This window comes from Sinocyclocheilus rhinocerous, unplaced genomic scaffold, assembly GCF_001515625.1.
Source record: "Sinocyclocheilus rhinocerous isolate Xijiao unplaced genomic scaffold, SAMN03320098_v1.1 scaffold554, whole genome shotgun sequence".
In the NCBI taxonomy this organism is placed as follows: Eukaryota; Metazoa; Chordata; class Actinopteri; order Cypriniformes; family Cyprinidae; genus Sinocyclocheilus; species Sinocyclocheilus rhinocerous.
Window position 1 is genome coordinate 814,435 of NW_015627893.1, and position 16,437 is coordinate 830,871.

General features: G+C 38.6%; 1 protein-coding gene across 2 annotated transcripts in view; it reads left to right on the forward strand.

Annotated features, from left to right (window-relative positions):
- slc9a8 (solute carrier family 9 member 8) overlaps positions 1-16,437 on the forward strand; it is a 46,315-nt gene that overhangs the window by 16,828 nt on the left and 13,050 nt on the right. For both annotated transcript variants that reach the window (XM_016548353.1, XM_016548352.1), the window contains exons 4-8: positions 782-840; positions 12,683-12,766; positions 13,296-13,397; positions 13,580-13,614; positions 13,705-13,848. In XM_016548353.1, the coding sequence (XP_016403839.1) occupies positions 782-840; positions 12,683-12,766; positions 13,296-13,397; positions 13,580-13,614; positions 13,705-13,848 (424 nt within the window). The remainder of the gene's footprint in view (positions 1-781; positions 841-12,682; positions 12,767-13,295; positions 13,398-13,579; positions 13,615-13,704; positions 13,849-16,437) is intronic.

Here is a 16,437-nt window from a genome sequence, read left to right on the forward strand (position 1 = left end):
AAAAACATGACAGACAGATAAATGCAATTACAATCATTGGGAATACAGTAGGTTTGTGTGAGGTGCAGAGCAGAATTTATGTTGTTAATCACTGAAAATATTATCCAGATTATTTTCCCGATCCACTCCGTGAAGGCGAGAGCCAATGAGCATTTGATTATCCTGCTGTAAAACCTGTTGTTTGAAGCGGCAACATTTGCATTTGTAAAGAGCGCGTCAGTCAGCGCGGGCTTTGCTGCTCACGGTCACTGGACTCGCTGCTCGAGATGGAGAAGAAGATCGCCGAAAAAAGGCTTGGATTTGGGTCTGTTCTTCGCAGTCCTATGGATTCTTGAAGCGGCAACATTTGAATTTGTAAAGAGCGCGTCAGTCAGCGCGGGCTTTGCTGCTCACGGTAACTGGACTCGCTGCTCGGGATGGAGATGAAAATCGCCGAATAAAGGCTTGGATTTGGGTCTGTTCCTCGCAGTCGTTTGGATTCGGAAGATTTGGATTACAGCGCACAAATAAAAATTTTTCATTTCGTAATTATGTTGCGTTTTTGGTGCATTTTATAGTTCTATTGTCTATTATAAACAAACAAACAAGAAACACTGAGACATTTCTCAAAATATTTTCTTTTATGTATCACAGAAGAACGATTTCTCTTTATATATGTTTGTCACAAACTACAAAATATTGTTCCTCTTTGGTTCATCCAACCTAGTCTTTTGTTAATAATCCATATAGCAGCTAATTACTTCTTCAGAGTGTAGTTGGGATCTGGCTTTTTTTTTTTCAGGGATTCTGATGGGAGCGTTCATCAAGATCATCGAGTCGCAGCAGTTGGCCAACTGGAAGGTATTCAGTTCAATTCAATTCAAGTTTATTTGTATAGCGCTTTTCACGATACCAATCGTTGCAAAACAGCTTTACAGAAAATATGAAGTTTCTACATTATATTTAGGAATAGGTTATTAGTGGTGACTATGGTAGAAATGTACAGTAAAAATCATGCGGATAGTTACAAATTACACGTAATCAAACAGACGGTGAACACTATTAACTGCAATGATTATATGTTGCGATTAAACTTTGCGATTAAGCAAAATTTGGTAGTTTTGTATGTTGTCTGAGGGTTAGCATCATCTGAGGTCTTCTGGGGGTTGGCATCATCTCTTCTCATGTGTTCGGTCATCTCAGATCTTCGTAAGGGTTGGATCCAGACTGAAGCTTGTGTAATTACTAGTTATCTGGGGATGCAAGTCCCGTGGCAGAAACAGAGAAGCAAATAGAGACGAAATTAGCGTAGCTGCTATTCCAACCAAGCAAAGATGATGTGTTCAACCCAAGCAAAAGAATGAAATGATGCCAACCCTGAAACAGCATACAGAACTATCAAACTTATAGCAAAATTTGGTAGTTCTGTATGTTGTTTCAGGGTTGGCATCATCTGAGGTCTTCTGAGGGGTTGGCATCATCTCTTCTCGGGTGTTCTGGATCCAGACTGAAGCTTGTGTAAATCCTAGTTTACCACGGGATGTCAATCCCGTGGCAAAAACAGAGAAACAAATAGGGACATAATTAGCGTAGCTGCTGTTCCAACCAAGCAAAATTGATTTGTTTAACCCAAGCTAAAGAATAATAATGTGCATTTGATCAGATATAACTGCAGTACAAGCTTATGATATGCATTATTTGAATGCTTGGCCATAGAGATGTGTCTTTAATTTAGATTTAAACAGAGAGAGTGTGTCTGAACCCCGAACGTTATCAGGAAGGCTATTCCAGAGTTTGGGAGCCAAATGCGAAAAAGCTCTACCTCCTTTAGTGGACTTTGCTATCCTAGGTACTACCAAAAGTCCAGAGTTTTGCGACCTTAGGGAGCGTGATGGATTGTAGCGTGGTAGAAGACTAGTTGGGTACGCAGGAGCTAACCCATTAAGGGCCTTATAGGCAAGTAATAATATTTTGTAACTGTTACGGAACTGAATAGGTAGCCAGTGCAGAGACTGTAAAATTGGGGTAATATGATCATATTTTCTTGACCTGGTGAGGTATGGTCCTCTCGTCATCACTATAAACCACAGATGAAGCTTGTTTCTCTGTCTGAAGGTTTGATTTTTGCCTTGTTTATACCTGATATTAACATCAGCCTTTGGTAATCCAATCACAAGTTGACCTTTAGTCCTGGTGTCCTGTGATGACTTGTGATATAATCGCATTCATTCGTGGAGCAGTGGTGTTACGGTTGGGTCCAGATGGACATGGGCCCACCCTCTTCTAATTGTGGCCTACCTAATGAAAAGTTGTTAATTTTCCAAATAGATGCAATTTATTAGACGCTAATATCATAAATGTCGTCGCACTATAACTTTATGTATTTAGTTTAAAAATGATTAAATGTGAGTTTTCATTGTCAACTGCAGGCAGTTTCTTCCTAAAGGTGCATACCACACGCTTGTCCAAATAATGATTCGCCAGTTTCTGTTAGTCCCACAATGCTATCTTTATGACGTAAGGATAAGATTGGCATGTTTGTAGAGTTGAATTTGAAAATAGTGAAACAAATATCAATCAATCGATTCTTTAAACGTATAAATTGGATATCCCAGTCGAAGCAGAATCTTAGCAATCAATCCGGATAAATGACACCAGACACCGTGATAAAACCTCTGAGCCAAATGTGTTTGAAACAACATTAGCGTAGGCGCAGTGTTTTAGATAAACTGATACGCCTTTTCTAGAAAGAAACACATACATGTGCTAGATACTGTTCTTTACACTAAACTGCGTAAAAACATGTCTACAGTACTCGATTACTCTCCTTTAAACACAAACGGACAGAGTCTTGATCATGAGATCATCTGCGTGTTTAAGAAGCCCTGTTGTCTCAGACTAAGGTAACACTTTATAATAAACTTTCTTTAGCTAACGGTAGTTAATGCCTTCAGTAACGTTAACAATGTACATTTGTTATATGTATTCATATTTGTTAACATTTGTTAATAAAAATCTAGCTTCATTGTTAGCTCAGGTGCTAATGTTAATTAGAAATTAAGATTAGTCAATGCTTTAGAAATATCGTGTAGAAATATTGTGCATTGTTAGTTCATGTTATATTAATATCGTTAACTAACGTTAAATGGAAGCTTATTGTAAAGTGTTAACCAATAGTTTGCTGTTGCACAAAGGTGCTGCATTGTATTTTTTGCCCACCCTGTTTTATGAAGGTTACACTTGAACATTACACTAGTGATCAAAACTTTAAGAAACCGATACTTCAGAGCACATTAAATTGATTAAAAGTTACAGTAAAGACTCTCATGTAAAACTTATATTTTACAAATGCGATGCAGTGTGAACAAATACGTCCACGTCTGTGATTTGAGCGATCGGTGATCACAGGGGATCATACAAACACATACATTAAAGTACAAAAGACTAGCATCAAACGTTCCCTACTAATAGCAACCTTAAGTACTCAAATATTTAACAGCGATTAACTATATTTGTTAATGGGAGGGGTGAAAAAAGAGATGCAGGTTCAGATATACCGAGGAGTGGCCAGTGAGTGATTACCGTTGTGGCCTTGCCTTGATCTAGACATCAAACCTCAGGTCAGCACATGGCAATGGTCTCTGTAATATGAATATTAACATGGAAATATTATTTAACATATAATTAAGAAAACAAATATTTGCATTTATTTAGTCTTAGTCATATGCATTATAATGTGCATTTTACCATAGTAAACATTATATATATATATATATATATATATATATATCCAGTATAAAATATAAAACCAAACCCCAAAATACTAAAATAGAATGATAATCTACTGAGAATCTTTCCATGGGAAATAACCAGAATTAACGGGTAAAAGTGATTGATAAATAAATAAATACATACATAAATACATAAATAAATAAAAATCTTGACATAGTTATTTTATTTTATTTTAATGTCACCTGGGTATGTTTTAATGAGGATTGCACTTTTTTCACTGCACTTTGCACTTTGAGGATTGCACAGATTTTCCTAAGCATGTTGGAAATTTTTAGTTTTGCAAGCAGAGGAATTGATTCCATGTGCCATACCGCTTTCTGTACGGTGCTTCCCCCTTCCCTTTTTCTTCTTACATTTTCACTCTCTTTCTGTCTCCTGTTTCTTCACAATGTCTTTGTTTCTTTCTCTAGTTCCCATTTCCTCTCATGCATGCCTTTCCTTTCTCTTCCTCTCTCCACCTTTTCATCTCTCTCCGTTTCAGGCTTTAACATTTTTTTTGTCTGGGATGTGAGGTGATGCCAGGCTCTGTGAGGACAGAGCTTCCTTTTGTTTCAGGAAGTCTAAAGGTCAAGAGGGCCTCTCAGTTCTCGCTGTGTTTGGGTAACCAGAGACCCTCTCGATCGTGTCTCTGCTTCATCCCCTCTGAACTGTGCTTCAACTCTGTGCGTTTGCAGCGCACTGATTCTGAGATGTGGCATGAGCAGGTGTTTCTGTTCTGCACGAAGTGTACAAAACTGACTAGTCATTTAGGCAGCCAACTAGTAGATTTTGAAAATAAGTAATTTTGCTAGACCATATGGAGTTTCGGTTCATCTGAGCCCTTTTCTTAGGGCATCGTCACATTAAATGCGTTCTTGTGTTCAGTAACAGCTGGATGAAGAGAATGCGGGGGTCTCAACATGATTTTTCAAAAGTGGAATTATTTTTAACTTTTTATATACACACCTTCTTAAAAGTGCAATCCTCATGGTGTAAGACTCATGGTGTAAAAAAAAAAAAGGGGGGGAATGCAGCAGCTGTTTCCGTCTTTTATCTGTGCTTTACAGGGCATAAATGTACAGATGCAACTCTCTTCTCTGGAAGGGTTTTACTGTTCAAGCACAGCAGGCATTAGAGATATCGGAACAAACACAAGAAAAACATTAAAACTGTCTGTTTTTGCCAGTCGACTACTTGGTGGTTGGACAATTACTGTAGCTGACAATCGTAACCCATCCCTAGGGGTGGGATTCAGCTTTGCATCAAGAGAATAAATTCTATTTTAAAATACATATTTAAAAAAAAAAAAAGGTTATTAAAACTTATATGCACAATAATACTGTTTTCACTGTATTTTAGATCAAATAAATGCAGCCTTGGTGAGCATAAGACACTTATTAAAAAAAATAAAAAACATTATTAAAAATGCCAACAACCCCATACTTATTTCAAAACGCCAAGATATTTGTTCAGTGGTGTTGGTGTTGGTGAATTTTAATTAAATATATTTTTATGAATTCTAAAGTTTAGTTTAAATATAAATATAAATATATTTAAACTAAACTCCAGTATTCATAAATATCTGACAGTCTTGATAATGAGAAAGGACAACTGTGAAATTGTATTCAATGGTTTATTTTGAAATGTTTTTCAAATTAACCTCTTCCTTACTGTCAGGACAAAGTAGTAATGTTCATAACCAGTTTCGGCGCTGTAGTAAAAACTGTTTACCTTTTTAGCTATTTTTTTAACTGTGTGAAAATACAAAATATTAAAGTTATTAATGAGTTATTAATCAGTGCAATAAATCAATCAATCAATCAATAAAAAAACATTATCATGTAGCCCATTTGTCTACATTTACACTCCAAGACTTAATGCACAGATATATTTTGACATCGGTTTTTTTTTTGTCTGTTCTTTGCTGTAATTGATGCATCATCACAATTTCAGATTGGATGAAAAATAAAACTTCAAATTGTGAATGGATTATATACAGAAGGCGAGTTAAGAGTGCTGCCTACTGAACCTGTCAGTTACTTCTGTTCACTTTAAGTTCATTGACTGAGCTCTGCACTCAGATATAATACTCCCAATAATCGGTGAAACTGACTACACATGAATGTCGTATTCTCTTATTCTACATTGTGTTTACACTTTGTTGGTTATGTTGCAAGCATGCAGAGCTCAAACATAAACTCTTTTGACATTTTAAAACTTTCAACTAAAATATTAACTTTGTACCTGAACATTTGACAACACTACTATGAAGTACTGAGTTAAGGACAGCTGTCTTTATAGATGTAGTGCGTGGTAATGTTATTTTGGTACATTTGATTTAAAAACATACTAATGATCATCTCTGATTCATTTCAAACGCTAGTACTGTTCCTGTTTTACAAAATGAAGACGGGGAATTTTTTGGGACATGTTTTGTCTCACTCGCAGGTATCAGTGACAGTTGTAGCATTTGGACCAATCAGACACACAATTGTTCATTAGATTTAACAAATCAATTATTCATTAGATTAACAAATAATCACAGTCCCCCTCACCCAACACCAGACTGATTAACACCAGACTGACCAGACTAACCCTAAGTGCCAGCATTTCTGTGAACGATCTCCAGGCCCATGGTTACCATGGCAACCAGGACATCTCAGCCAGATCAGATAAACTTTACGACCTAAAAGTATGTAGAGAGAATCCCCCCCAGTGTTGGGGTGCCTCCAGGACCAGGGTTGGGAACCACTGGTCTATATGGTTGTATACTGTTTTATGCATGCTTATGATAGATCACTAGTTAATGTCACCTGACTTATACCATGTTTGGTCTCTAAATTTAAGGGGGTCTGAATACTTTCCGTACCCACTGTATGTTGATACCCATGCAATATGCTAGTGTTCTAAGAAACTTTAACAGTTTTGGCATCAACACCCAATCCAATTACGTATGCAAAATACCATGTTCTAAGACAAAGAGTCATAAACTTTCCCTCCAGAAGTGCAAGTCACCATTGGCTCTTTGACCCCCGAGAGGTGTGACCTCCACAGAAAAGGCCTCACTTCAGTGACCCGCTTGGCTTTTTAAGCCCCTTTCACACAGAGTTTCCGGAAAATACACGGATAATGTGTTCCGTGATTTGTCCCGGGATCGTTTGATTTTGGTTCATTCACACTGCCAGTGATTTTCCAGTGTAAAGACACGTGACATTACGATGTGTAATGTGACGTGTACCGTTCCACTAAGCTGGCGAACGATCTCAGCTTCAGCACGGATAGTGAGGAGCTCCCTGATCTCTGCTTCATACCAGTTTGCACTTTTTTTTTTGTCGCAAACGTTGATCTGCATTCAAAACACCCAGTAAAAGAGTCGTGCGATAACGTGCATCACTACGACACACCCTTTACGGCATTGGTTCTGGCTTTTGTTCACACAGATTAACTTAAATGATTTTAGCAAATGGCTGCAATATAACAAAGAGTGAAAAATTTAAGGGGGTCTGAATACTTTCCGTACCCACTGTATGTTGATACCCATGCAATATGCTAGTGTTCTAAGAAACTTTAACAGTTTTGGCATCAACACCCAATCCAATTACGTATGCAAAATACCATGTTCTAAGACAAAGAGTCATAAACTTTCCCTCCAGAAGTGCAAGTCACCATTGGCTCTTTGACCCCCGAGAGGTGTGACCTCCACAGAAAAGGCCTCACTTCAGTGACCCGCTTGGCTTTTTAAGCCCCTTTCACACAGAGTTTCCGGAAAATACACGGATAATGTGTTCCGTGATTTGTCCCGGGATCGTTTGATTTTGGTTCATTCACACTGCCAGTGATTTTCCAGTGTAAAGACACGTGACATTACGATGTGTAATGTGACGTGTACCGTTCCACTAAGCTGGCGAACGATCTCAGCTTCAGCACGGATAGTGAGGAGCTCCCTGATCTCTGCTTCATACCAGTTTGCACTTTTTTTTTTGTCGCAAACGTTGATCTGCATTCAAAACACCCAGTAAAAGAGTCGTGCGATAACGTGCATCACTACGACACACCCTTTACGGCATTGGTTCTGGCTTTTGTTCACACAGAGCTCGTTCTGGGACTGATCCCGGCAATGTTACTAGGTCCCCAACCCGGGATCGATCCCAGAATCAATCCCGGGACGTGTTTACGTTCACACAGAAGGCACTCCTGCAATTTTCCGGCAATTTTCCAGAACCAACGTGCAGTGTGAAAGGGGTTTTAGTCTCTTCACTCGTCTCTCATCACCTTCCCGTCTTCTGGTCGCTAAGTCCCAGAGCAGACCTCGACACAGCCAGTATGCAGTTCTGTTAGATTCAGAGAAGATGGGGATGCTGAGCTAGAACTCTTCTGGAACCCTTAAGTTTGTGCCAGGCTTCGGCCTTGACTTTCCATTCACCAACGATCCTAGGATCTCAGCTGATGTCTCTCTTAGCTCTTCACTTTCCACTGGGAAGAAACTCCCAATCACCATCGAGTCCGAACATCTTTGGAGTTCATCACTCTTCAAACCCAGAAGAACGTGATCGCAAGTCCAAACCCTTGAAACCATCGAGACTTTCATCCGAGACTGCATCCGGACACTCGTCAACGACCAAGGCAATGCAAGTATTGTACATTTAACTAAACGAAACAGAGGTTTAGTATAAGCTATAGACCCCGTTATAAACGGCCCTGATGGTTTTACTCAGGTGGTTATCTGACTCTTTTCATAGCTTCATTCTCTGGTTTTCCTGATGGTTTCATCCATCAAGTCTCGTTTGCCCTTCCCCCATTATGTGAGTGAGTGTTTGTTTGTTTAAATTAGTTATGTGTGTTAGCGTTTAGTTAATAACATTTTGTGGACAAATTACATGAGTTTCTGGCCCTGCTTGTGAATAATGCTCCTTTACGATTCCGATCTAGCTACATGCTCTAATGCATTAGTACTAATGTCGGGGGAAGATGTGGCCTAATGGTTAGAGAGTCGGACTCGTAAGGTTGCGGGTTCGAGTCTCGTGCCGGCAGGGATTGTAGGTGGGGGGAGTGAATGTACAGCGCTCTCTCCCACCTTCAATACCACGACTGAGGTGCCCTTGAGCAAGGCACTGAACCCCCAACTGCTCCCCGGGCGCTGCAGCATAAATGGCTGCCCACTGCTCCGGGTGTGTGTTCACGGTGTGTGTGTGTTCACTGCTGTGTGTGTGCACTTAGGATGGGATAAATGCAGAGCACTAATTCCTAGTATGGGTAACCATACCTGGCCACATGTCATGTCACGTCACGTCACTATAAGAAGGTTATTTTCTGTGGCCACGAAAATATACTTTCTTAGAATTGATATGAAATTACAAGGAATGTTCGCTGGACGAACAGATTAGTTGATGACAATATTAATTCTGCTACAGTTACTACTGGCAGCTGATATAAATAATTGTAATTATTTATACATTTCCCTTTTGAGCTAATTTGCTACACCGTTTTAGCTGAGCTAAAAAGAAAAAAGAGTGTGTAATAAATTGGATCGATTGATTGATTGAGGCTAACCTCAGAATAACATGCTGGTTCTTGCTAGCAGCTTGTCCTCCTGAGGCTATGACATGCTGTTGTCTTGTCACTGCTACAGATGGACTCAGTGCACCTTTACTCGTCGGCCCATATGCTCTTGGCCCATATGCAACCACGTGTCTTGACAAAACTTTGTACATGTGATGTACATGTTTAGTGCTGAAGGGATCGACTGAAATCAGCCTTCAGCAAGCCCTAGTCGGCTGCTACGTTGTCTGCTGTCTACATAGGCCAAGACCTCCTAAAGCATCATACTAACTGAAATAAAATCTTTTAAGTGGCTGATTTAAAGTGCTATCCATGTGCAGCATACTCTTTTTCTCAAATGCACCACTTTAATACTGCTCACATGACAGATTCCACAGAAGACTTGGAACAAGAGCAAGGATTTTTAGTGTATCTTTTCCCCTTCCATAAAGGAAAAGTCACAGAAAAATGAAAATTCTGGAAATTAAAATGATTTACTCACCCTCATGCCATTCCTAAACCCTTAAGCCTTTTTATTCATTTTCAAAACACAAATTAATATCATTTTAATAAAACCTGAGTGATTTCTATATCCTCATTAAAAGTCCATTATACCAAAACTTTTAAAAACATTGATAAAGACATAAAATTAAACCATATGAATCTAAATGCGTGTTGTTTAATGTTTATATGTTAATAAAAATCGAAAATAAATCTGTTTATCATATGAAGTGACAGTGTCTCTTCAAAAGACTTGGATTAAACCACACTTAATAAAACATCAAGGTTTTGGTGGAATGGACTTTCAACAAGAGGTACAGAAATCTCTCAGGTTTCATTACAAAAATCTTGTCAGAATTTGTGAACTATCCCTTTAAAACATGAAATCTCTATTCATAGTTTTTTTCCATTAAAGCACATGAACATGTTGAAAGCTGTTTTTGTTTTGCCCGAGGCATGAATGGACCTTTCATCAACAACTTTCCGTTTAGCTCTTGGTGTTAATATCATTCCCCAAGTGTTTTAAAAGTCAGATGTAAAACTAAAAACTTTATACTCAAGTAAGCACAAAAACATGGCATATAAATGTTGAGTTCCATCCAATTAAAAAGCAATTATATCATTCTTGTTCAGTATTTACAAATGAAAATTTCCTGAATTACTTATTCTGAATGAAAGGGGAAGTCGTGGCCTAATGGTTAGAGAGTCGGACTCGTAACCCAAAGGTTGCGGGTTCGAGTCTCGTGCCGGCAGGAATTGTAGGTGGGGGGAGTGAATGTACAGCGCTCTCTTCCACCTTCAATACCACGACTGAGGTGCCCTTGAGCAAGGCACCGAACCCCCAACTGCTCCCCGGGCGCCGCAGCATAAATGGTTGCTACTGCTCCGGGTGTGTGTTCACGGTGTGTGTGTTCACTGCTGTGTGTGTGCACTTAGGATGGGTTAAATGCAGAGCACTATTTCTGAGTATGGGTCACCATACTTGGCCACATGTCACGTCACTCACTCACTCACTCAAATTTCCACAGAGCATGTCTTGGGCTCCAGGAACGGTTTAAAAACCCCTCTGGTTTACAGTAACGTCCGCTGTAGCAGGCCTTGCGACAGCTCTGAGAATGCAATGTGCGTTTCCTTTGTGTTTCAAAAAGTGTTCTGACACATTTTTCTCAAATCGAGCTTGCATAGCTAAAAGTGTTTGCATTCGCGTACTTACGTAGACACGGTTTCCATGAAGATTAATGCTTCTGATTTGAGGCAACATCATTTTGCTGCCTTCTGATTGTAACAACTTTGGCGTCAGAAGCTTTCCTATCATGCTTTAAAATGTTCTTGCAGTCCCAACAAAAATTTTGAGATGCAATCAGAAGAAATGTCGCATTATCACTGATTGTTGCAACATGCTGGAACGCTTGGTTAGCAGCCACCAACCACCAGCTTTAGCTCCCATGCAGAGCCTTGGGTTCATGTGTTTTAACACATACACACATCCAAATTTGTCTAATATCTCTGTGCTGTTCTCAAGGCTGTTCCTGTGAATTGTTTGAAACTTTCATGGACCAAAAATGTAACTTTTTCCCCTTCATTGATCGCCAAAAGTGACGGATCATTGTGGAACTGAAAGAGAATGTGGTAGAGCAAGGCCTCCCTGCACAGGAACTTGAAGAATGAGAGCATGCAAATGATTACATGTGGTGCACTGGTTGTTAAATGCATGAAGTGTGTCTTTGTGCAGTTCTGTTCATGCCATTATTATCACAGAAACACAGTTCTGCTTTGTGCTCAAGTATAATGTATGTATTTACATGCACACACATATACATATATACATGGTAACACTTTAGCATAGGGACCAATTCTCACTATTGACTAGTTGTTTATTAGCATGCCTGTTATTAACATATTGGCTGTTTATTAGTACTTATAAAGCACATATTCTGCATGACCGTATTCTACATCCATAATACCTAAACTTAACAACTACCTTACTAACTATTAATAAGCAGCAAATTAGGAGTTTGAGGCGAAAGTCGTAGTTAATAGTTTGTTATTTAATAGCGAGAATTGGACCTTAAAAATGAAGTGTGATAATATACATGTATGTTTTAATACAACACATTTAATTCAGAATAAGTAATTCAGACTGCCTTACTGTACATGAGCATAAAGAAAATATTGCAAATAATGCTCACACTTTATTTTAAGGTCCAATTCTCGCTATTAACAAACCATTAACTATAACTTTTGTCTCAATAAACTCCTAATTTGCTGCTTATTAATAGTTGGTAAGGTAGTTGTGAAGTTTAGGTGTTGGGTAGGATTAGGGATGTAGAATATGCTCATACAGAATATGTGCTTTATAAGCACTAATAAACAGCCAATATGGTAATAATAGGCATGCTAATAAGCAACTAGTTAATAGCGAGAATTGGTCCCTAAACTAAAGTGTTACCAAAATAATATATATATATTTTTTTAAATGATAATGTGAAAAGAATGAACGAATAAATAATGAAACTGTAATATATATATATATATATATATATATATCTGTTAAAATTAAAGTAAACTTACAAAGGAAGTGGAAAAATGAGACAAACGTGACAACCAACCTTGTCATGCAGTCAACCGTGTTATTACTATAATAATGACAATATTCAACTTTACATTGAACATTATCCAAAATGAAACACAAAATGTGAGTCTGCTTGTTCAAGTACATGTAGGGTATCAGACCGAATCAGACAATGTAAGATTTGATAAAGAACAGTTGAAACACGAGGAGCCGAATTCCTTTAAAATCTTAAATGATTCCCTTTGAGCTAAATTGACCTGTTTCCCTTACATACACATGGTAATTTTTCTTTCTTTCTTTCTTTCTTTCTTTCTTTCACAGGAAGAAGAGATGTTTCGTCCCAATATGTTTTTCCTATTACTTCTACCGCCAATCATTTTTGAGTCTGGATACTCATTACATAAGGTAAACAATACTATAATATTAATAATTTTCAGAAGGAAGAAAGAATCTGAATTGGAAGTGATAAAAAGAAAGACAGAATAGCAATAAAGCATGTCTTTCTATTGCTTTCTCCTCGCTGGCAGCTTGACCAGTGTATTTCAGTTCACAACAGATTTCTGTTATGAACCGGTTCTTTCAGTGAAAAAAAGATCCCAACTCAGTAGTTACTGTCCAACAAACTGTCCTTTACTTAGCAAACTGAATTGGTGAGAGTAGTTACTGAATCTCAAATACTAAACTGCAAGTTGTCATTTCGTTTAGTGGTGCCTCAAAACTAAGCCGGTTTAGTGCACTTTGCCAGTATATGATATACCAGTAATAGCCTCTAGCTACAGTATGTGTGTAGTCTCTCCCTTACAACTTCATTACAGAACTTTGTAAATAAAAACACTATTAATAGTTTTGTGGTCGTATTGGTTGCCCTCAAGTCATCAACTTTTGATATACATATGACTGTGATGCTTTGGTCAATCAGTTGTTTATTCCGCAGGGTAATTTCTTCCAAAACATAGGCTCGATCACATTATTTGCCGTTTTTGGAACAGCGATCTCAGCCTTCATCGTGGGAGGGGGAATCTATTTCCTGGGACAGGTATCCTCTTTCTGTTTTGTTAGGCATTAACAGCTTCTCCCATGTCTTTCCATGTAAACAGACGTGTAAGTGAGTTCATTAAGTGGTTTATCCAGTTCGACTAGTTGGCACACCTTAACAGCTCCTTCGGTATGATTTCTCAATGATTATGACTGTTATGTTTCCATGTTTCTTTTCAATAGGCTGATGTAATTTACAAGATGACAATGACTGACAGGTGAGAATTTGGCTTGGGAAATTACTGAAACTATTGAGCAAAGAGGATTCGACATGGTACATTCATGTCTTCGTTTTTTTTTTTCTGCAGTTTTGCCTTTGGGTCTCTGATCTCTGCCGTGGATCCAGTCGCCACTATCGCCATATTTAACGCTCTGAGCGTGGATCCTGTGCTCAATATGCTGGTGTTTGGAGAGAGCATCCTAAACGACGCAGTGTCCATCGTATTAACAAAGTATGCCAAACTCTCTTTCTGTCTTCCATAAATCTTTTCCACGATTTTACAACCCCTTGTGCTGAAACCTATGTGCAGTCCCATCCCCATTCTGCATGTTTACAATGAAATAAAATCAGCTCTGCACAGGCCTCTAAAACCTGCTGGTCTTGAACCAGGACCTACTATTATTGGCCATGGGTGGTATAATGTCCTCAACAGACTAAAACTAGATGACCTCAAAACTGCACAGCACCTGAAATGAAATGTTTTCATTTTTCAGTTTTGAATTACTACTCTATACTATAGGGTGTCCATGGAAAAATCATAGAAACGAATAAAATCTTAAAGGGATAATTAATTTTGTTTTTTGGATTACTGATATACCAGTAATAGCCTGTAGCCATGCGTGTGAAGTCTCACACTTACATACGTTTGTAGGAAACACTAATTAAATAATAACACTGTTAATTCTTTTATAGGATGGAAATATCTGTTAGCATTTTTTACCCTCCAGCCATCAACTTTTAAGTCCGTGGTCAGAGACTGTGATAGTTATATAAACAATTTGATCATTCTTATTCTGCTGGGTAATTTGTTCCAAAACATAGGCTCAATCACGTTATTCACTGTATATATGCCTATTTTTATTTCTAATGCTTAGCTCAAAAATATTTACATAACCGCAATGTTGAGAATGAGATTTTTTGCATTACGGTATCGAGTTAGTAACTATTAGTTAACTATAAAAATGGGATTAAATGTCTTGAATGTAATTTTTACATTGTAAAAATAGAGATAATGCACTTTATTTTCAATATTATAATGCTTTTTTCATTGGTGCCGAGAGCTTCAAGGTTAGTGCGTTGACATACATCGCAACTGCTCTCACGGCGACCCGAGTTTGTTAGGTCCTTTGCGGATCCTGCTCCCCTCTCTCCACCCAATGTTTTCCTGTCGTCTCTCTACTGTCCTATCTCAATAAAAGAAATAAAAAAGCCCATAAAAATAAAGCTTTTTTTTCTGATATTGAAGTGAAATCTAATCTGATGGCCTTAAAGGGGTCATGAACTGGTCCACTTATAATGTTATCAAGATTTTTACGTAAGAAACATAATTTAGAAGTAAAAGGCTATTTTCTGTCCTGTTTTTGACCCCACTCATCAGAAGCTCTGTATGAATAGGCGTAGAGGATTGTAGACTCTGAAGTAAACGCCCACTGCTATGATTGGCTAATAGTTGTGTGTGTTTGACAGCGTGCATCCTCCATAGATAAACGCTGCTGTGATTTAGGTTAAAAATGCATAAATACTCAGTACTTATCAAACGATCTGTAATAACAGACAAAGCAATAGTGACCACATAATAAAAATAGTTACTCATACTTGTGTCTTGTGACATTACTGTCGGATCCAATATAGTTGGCACAGTCTTTTAGTTTGAATCTTTCTGAAAATTCCGCGTCGAATTGTGCCTTGTTTGTAAACGAATCCGCAGTAAAATGAACTGAACAAAGGACCTTACTGATGCGGTTTGGATCTTTATTAAAAATAAAGTTCATCCACTCTTTCCTAACGTTGGAATAAGAAGGAAGGCAATGCAAATACTGTTTTTCCACAACTTGGCACTGAACAGCGTCTTGTTGTCTTGGGAGCATCTTTATCATTTGGTTTCTGCATAGACCTGCATTCGCCTCTCTCGTAAACACTAAATGCGTGAATTGGAAGACGGGGATAAACAGGCAGTGATGTAGAATCGGTGGGCGGGGCTAAACAGGCAGTGATGTACAATCAGTGGGTGGGGCAGTGATGTAGAATTGGTGGGCGGGGGGCTAAACAGGCATTGATGTAGAATCAGTGGGTGGGGCAGTGATGTAGAATCGGTGGACGGGGCTAAACAGGCAGTGATGTAGAATGGGTGGGCGGAGCTAAACAGACAGTGATGTAGCTAAACAGCAGTGATGTAGAAGCAGGCGTTGATCTTCTTCTGCGGAGGTGGGGTTTATCCACACTATTACATCATAGAGTGGAACATTCCACCAGCTGTTGTTTTGGCAGACTAGATTAAATAAAAGCTGTTTAGAGTAACAAGGAAGTTTTGAGTTCTGAAACTTACAGGATGTTTTTATAGTATAGTGACCTCTTATATGTCAAAAGTTCAAGGGAATTTTGGTTTCATGACCCCTTTAATGAGGTGTGGAGGCCAGCCAATCATAAGAGATGTCATTTCCATACAGAAGTCATGCATTGCAAGTAGCAAAAGCAGTAATTAAATGCAGACTTGTTCAAGAGAGGTTCACAGACAATCTGGCTGAGCCTCGACCAGCAACATTTGGGAGAAACTGTTGTGTGACAGGAGTTGGTTGCAGTCTCTGATATCTCACACATAAACTGGTCCCACATTGTATCTCAGCAGGCTTCGATGTAAGTGTGTCAGGCACTTTTTCATTTTCTAGTTTGTGGCCAAGCTGCCGCTGGCCTTGTGGCCTGCAGACATCCTCATTCTGTCGGTTTCAGCCTTCTGCCCATTTTCTGCTTCCACATCCCATGATTTATGACCACATGAAAGTCTGCTTTACTTCTGTGTAATAAATGCGTTAACATATATATA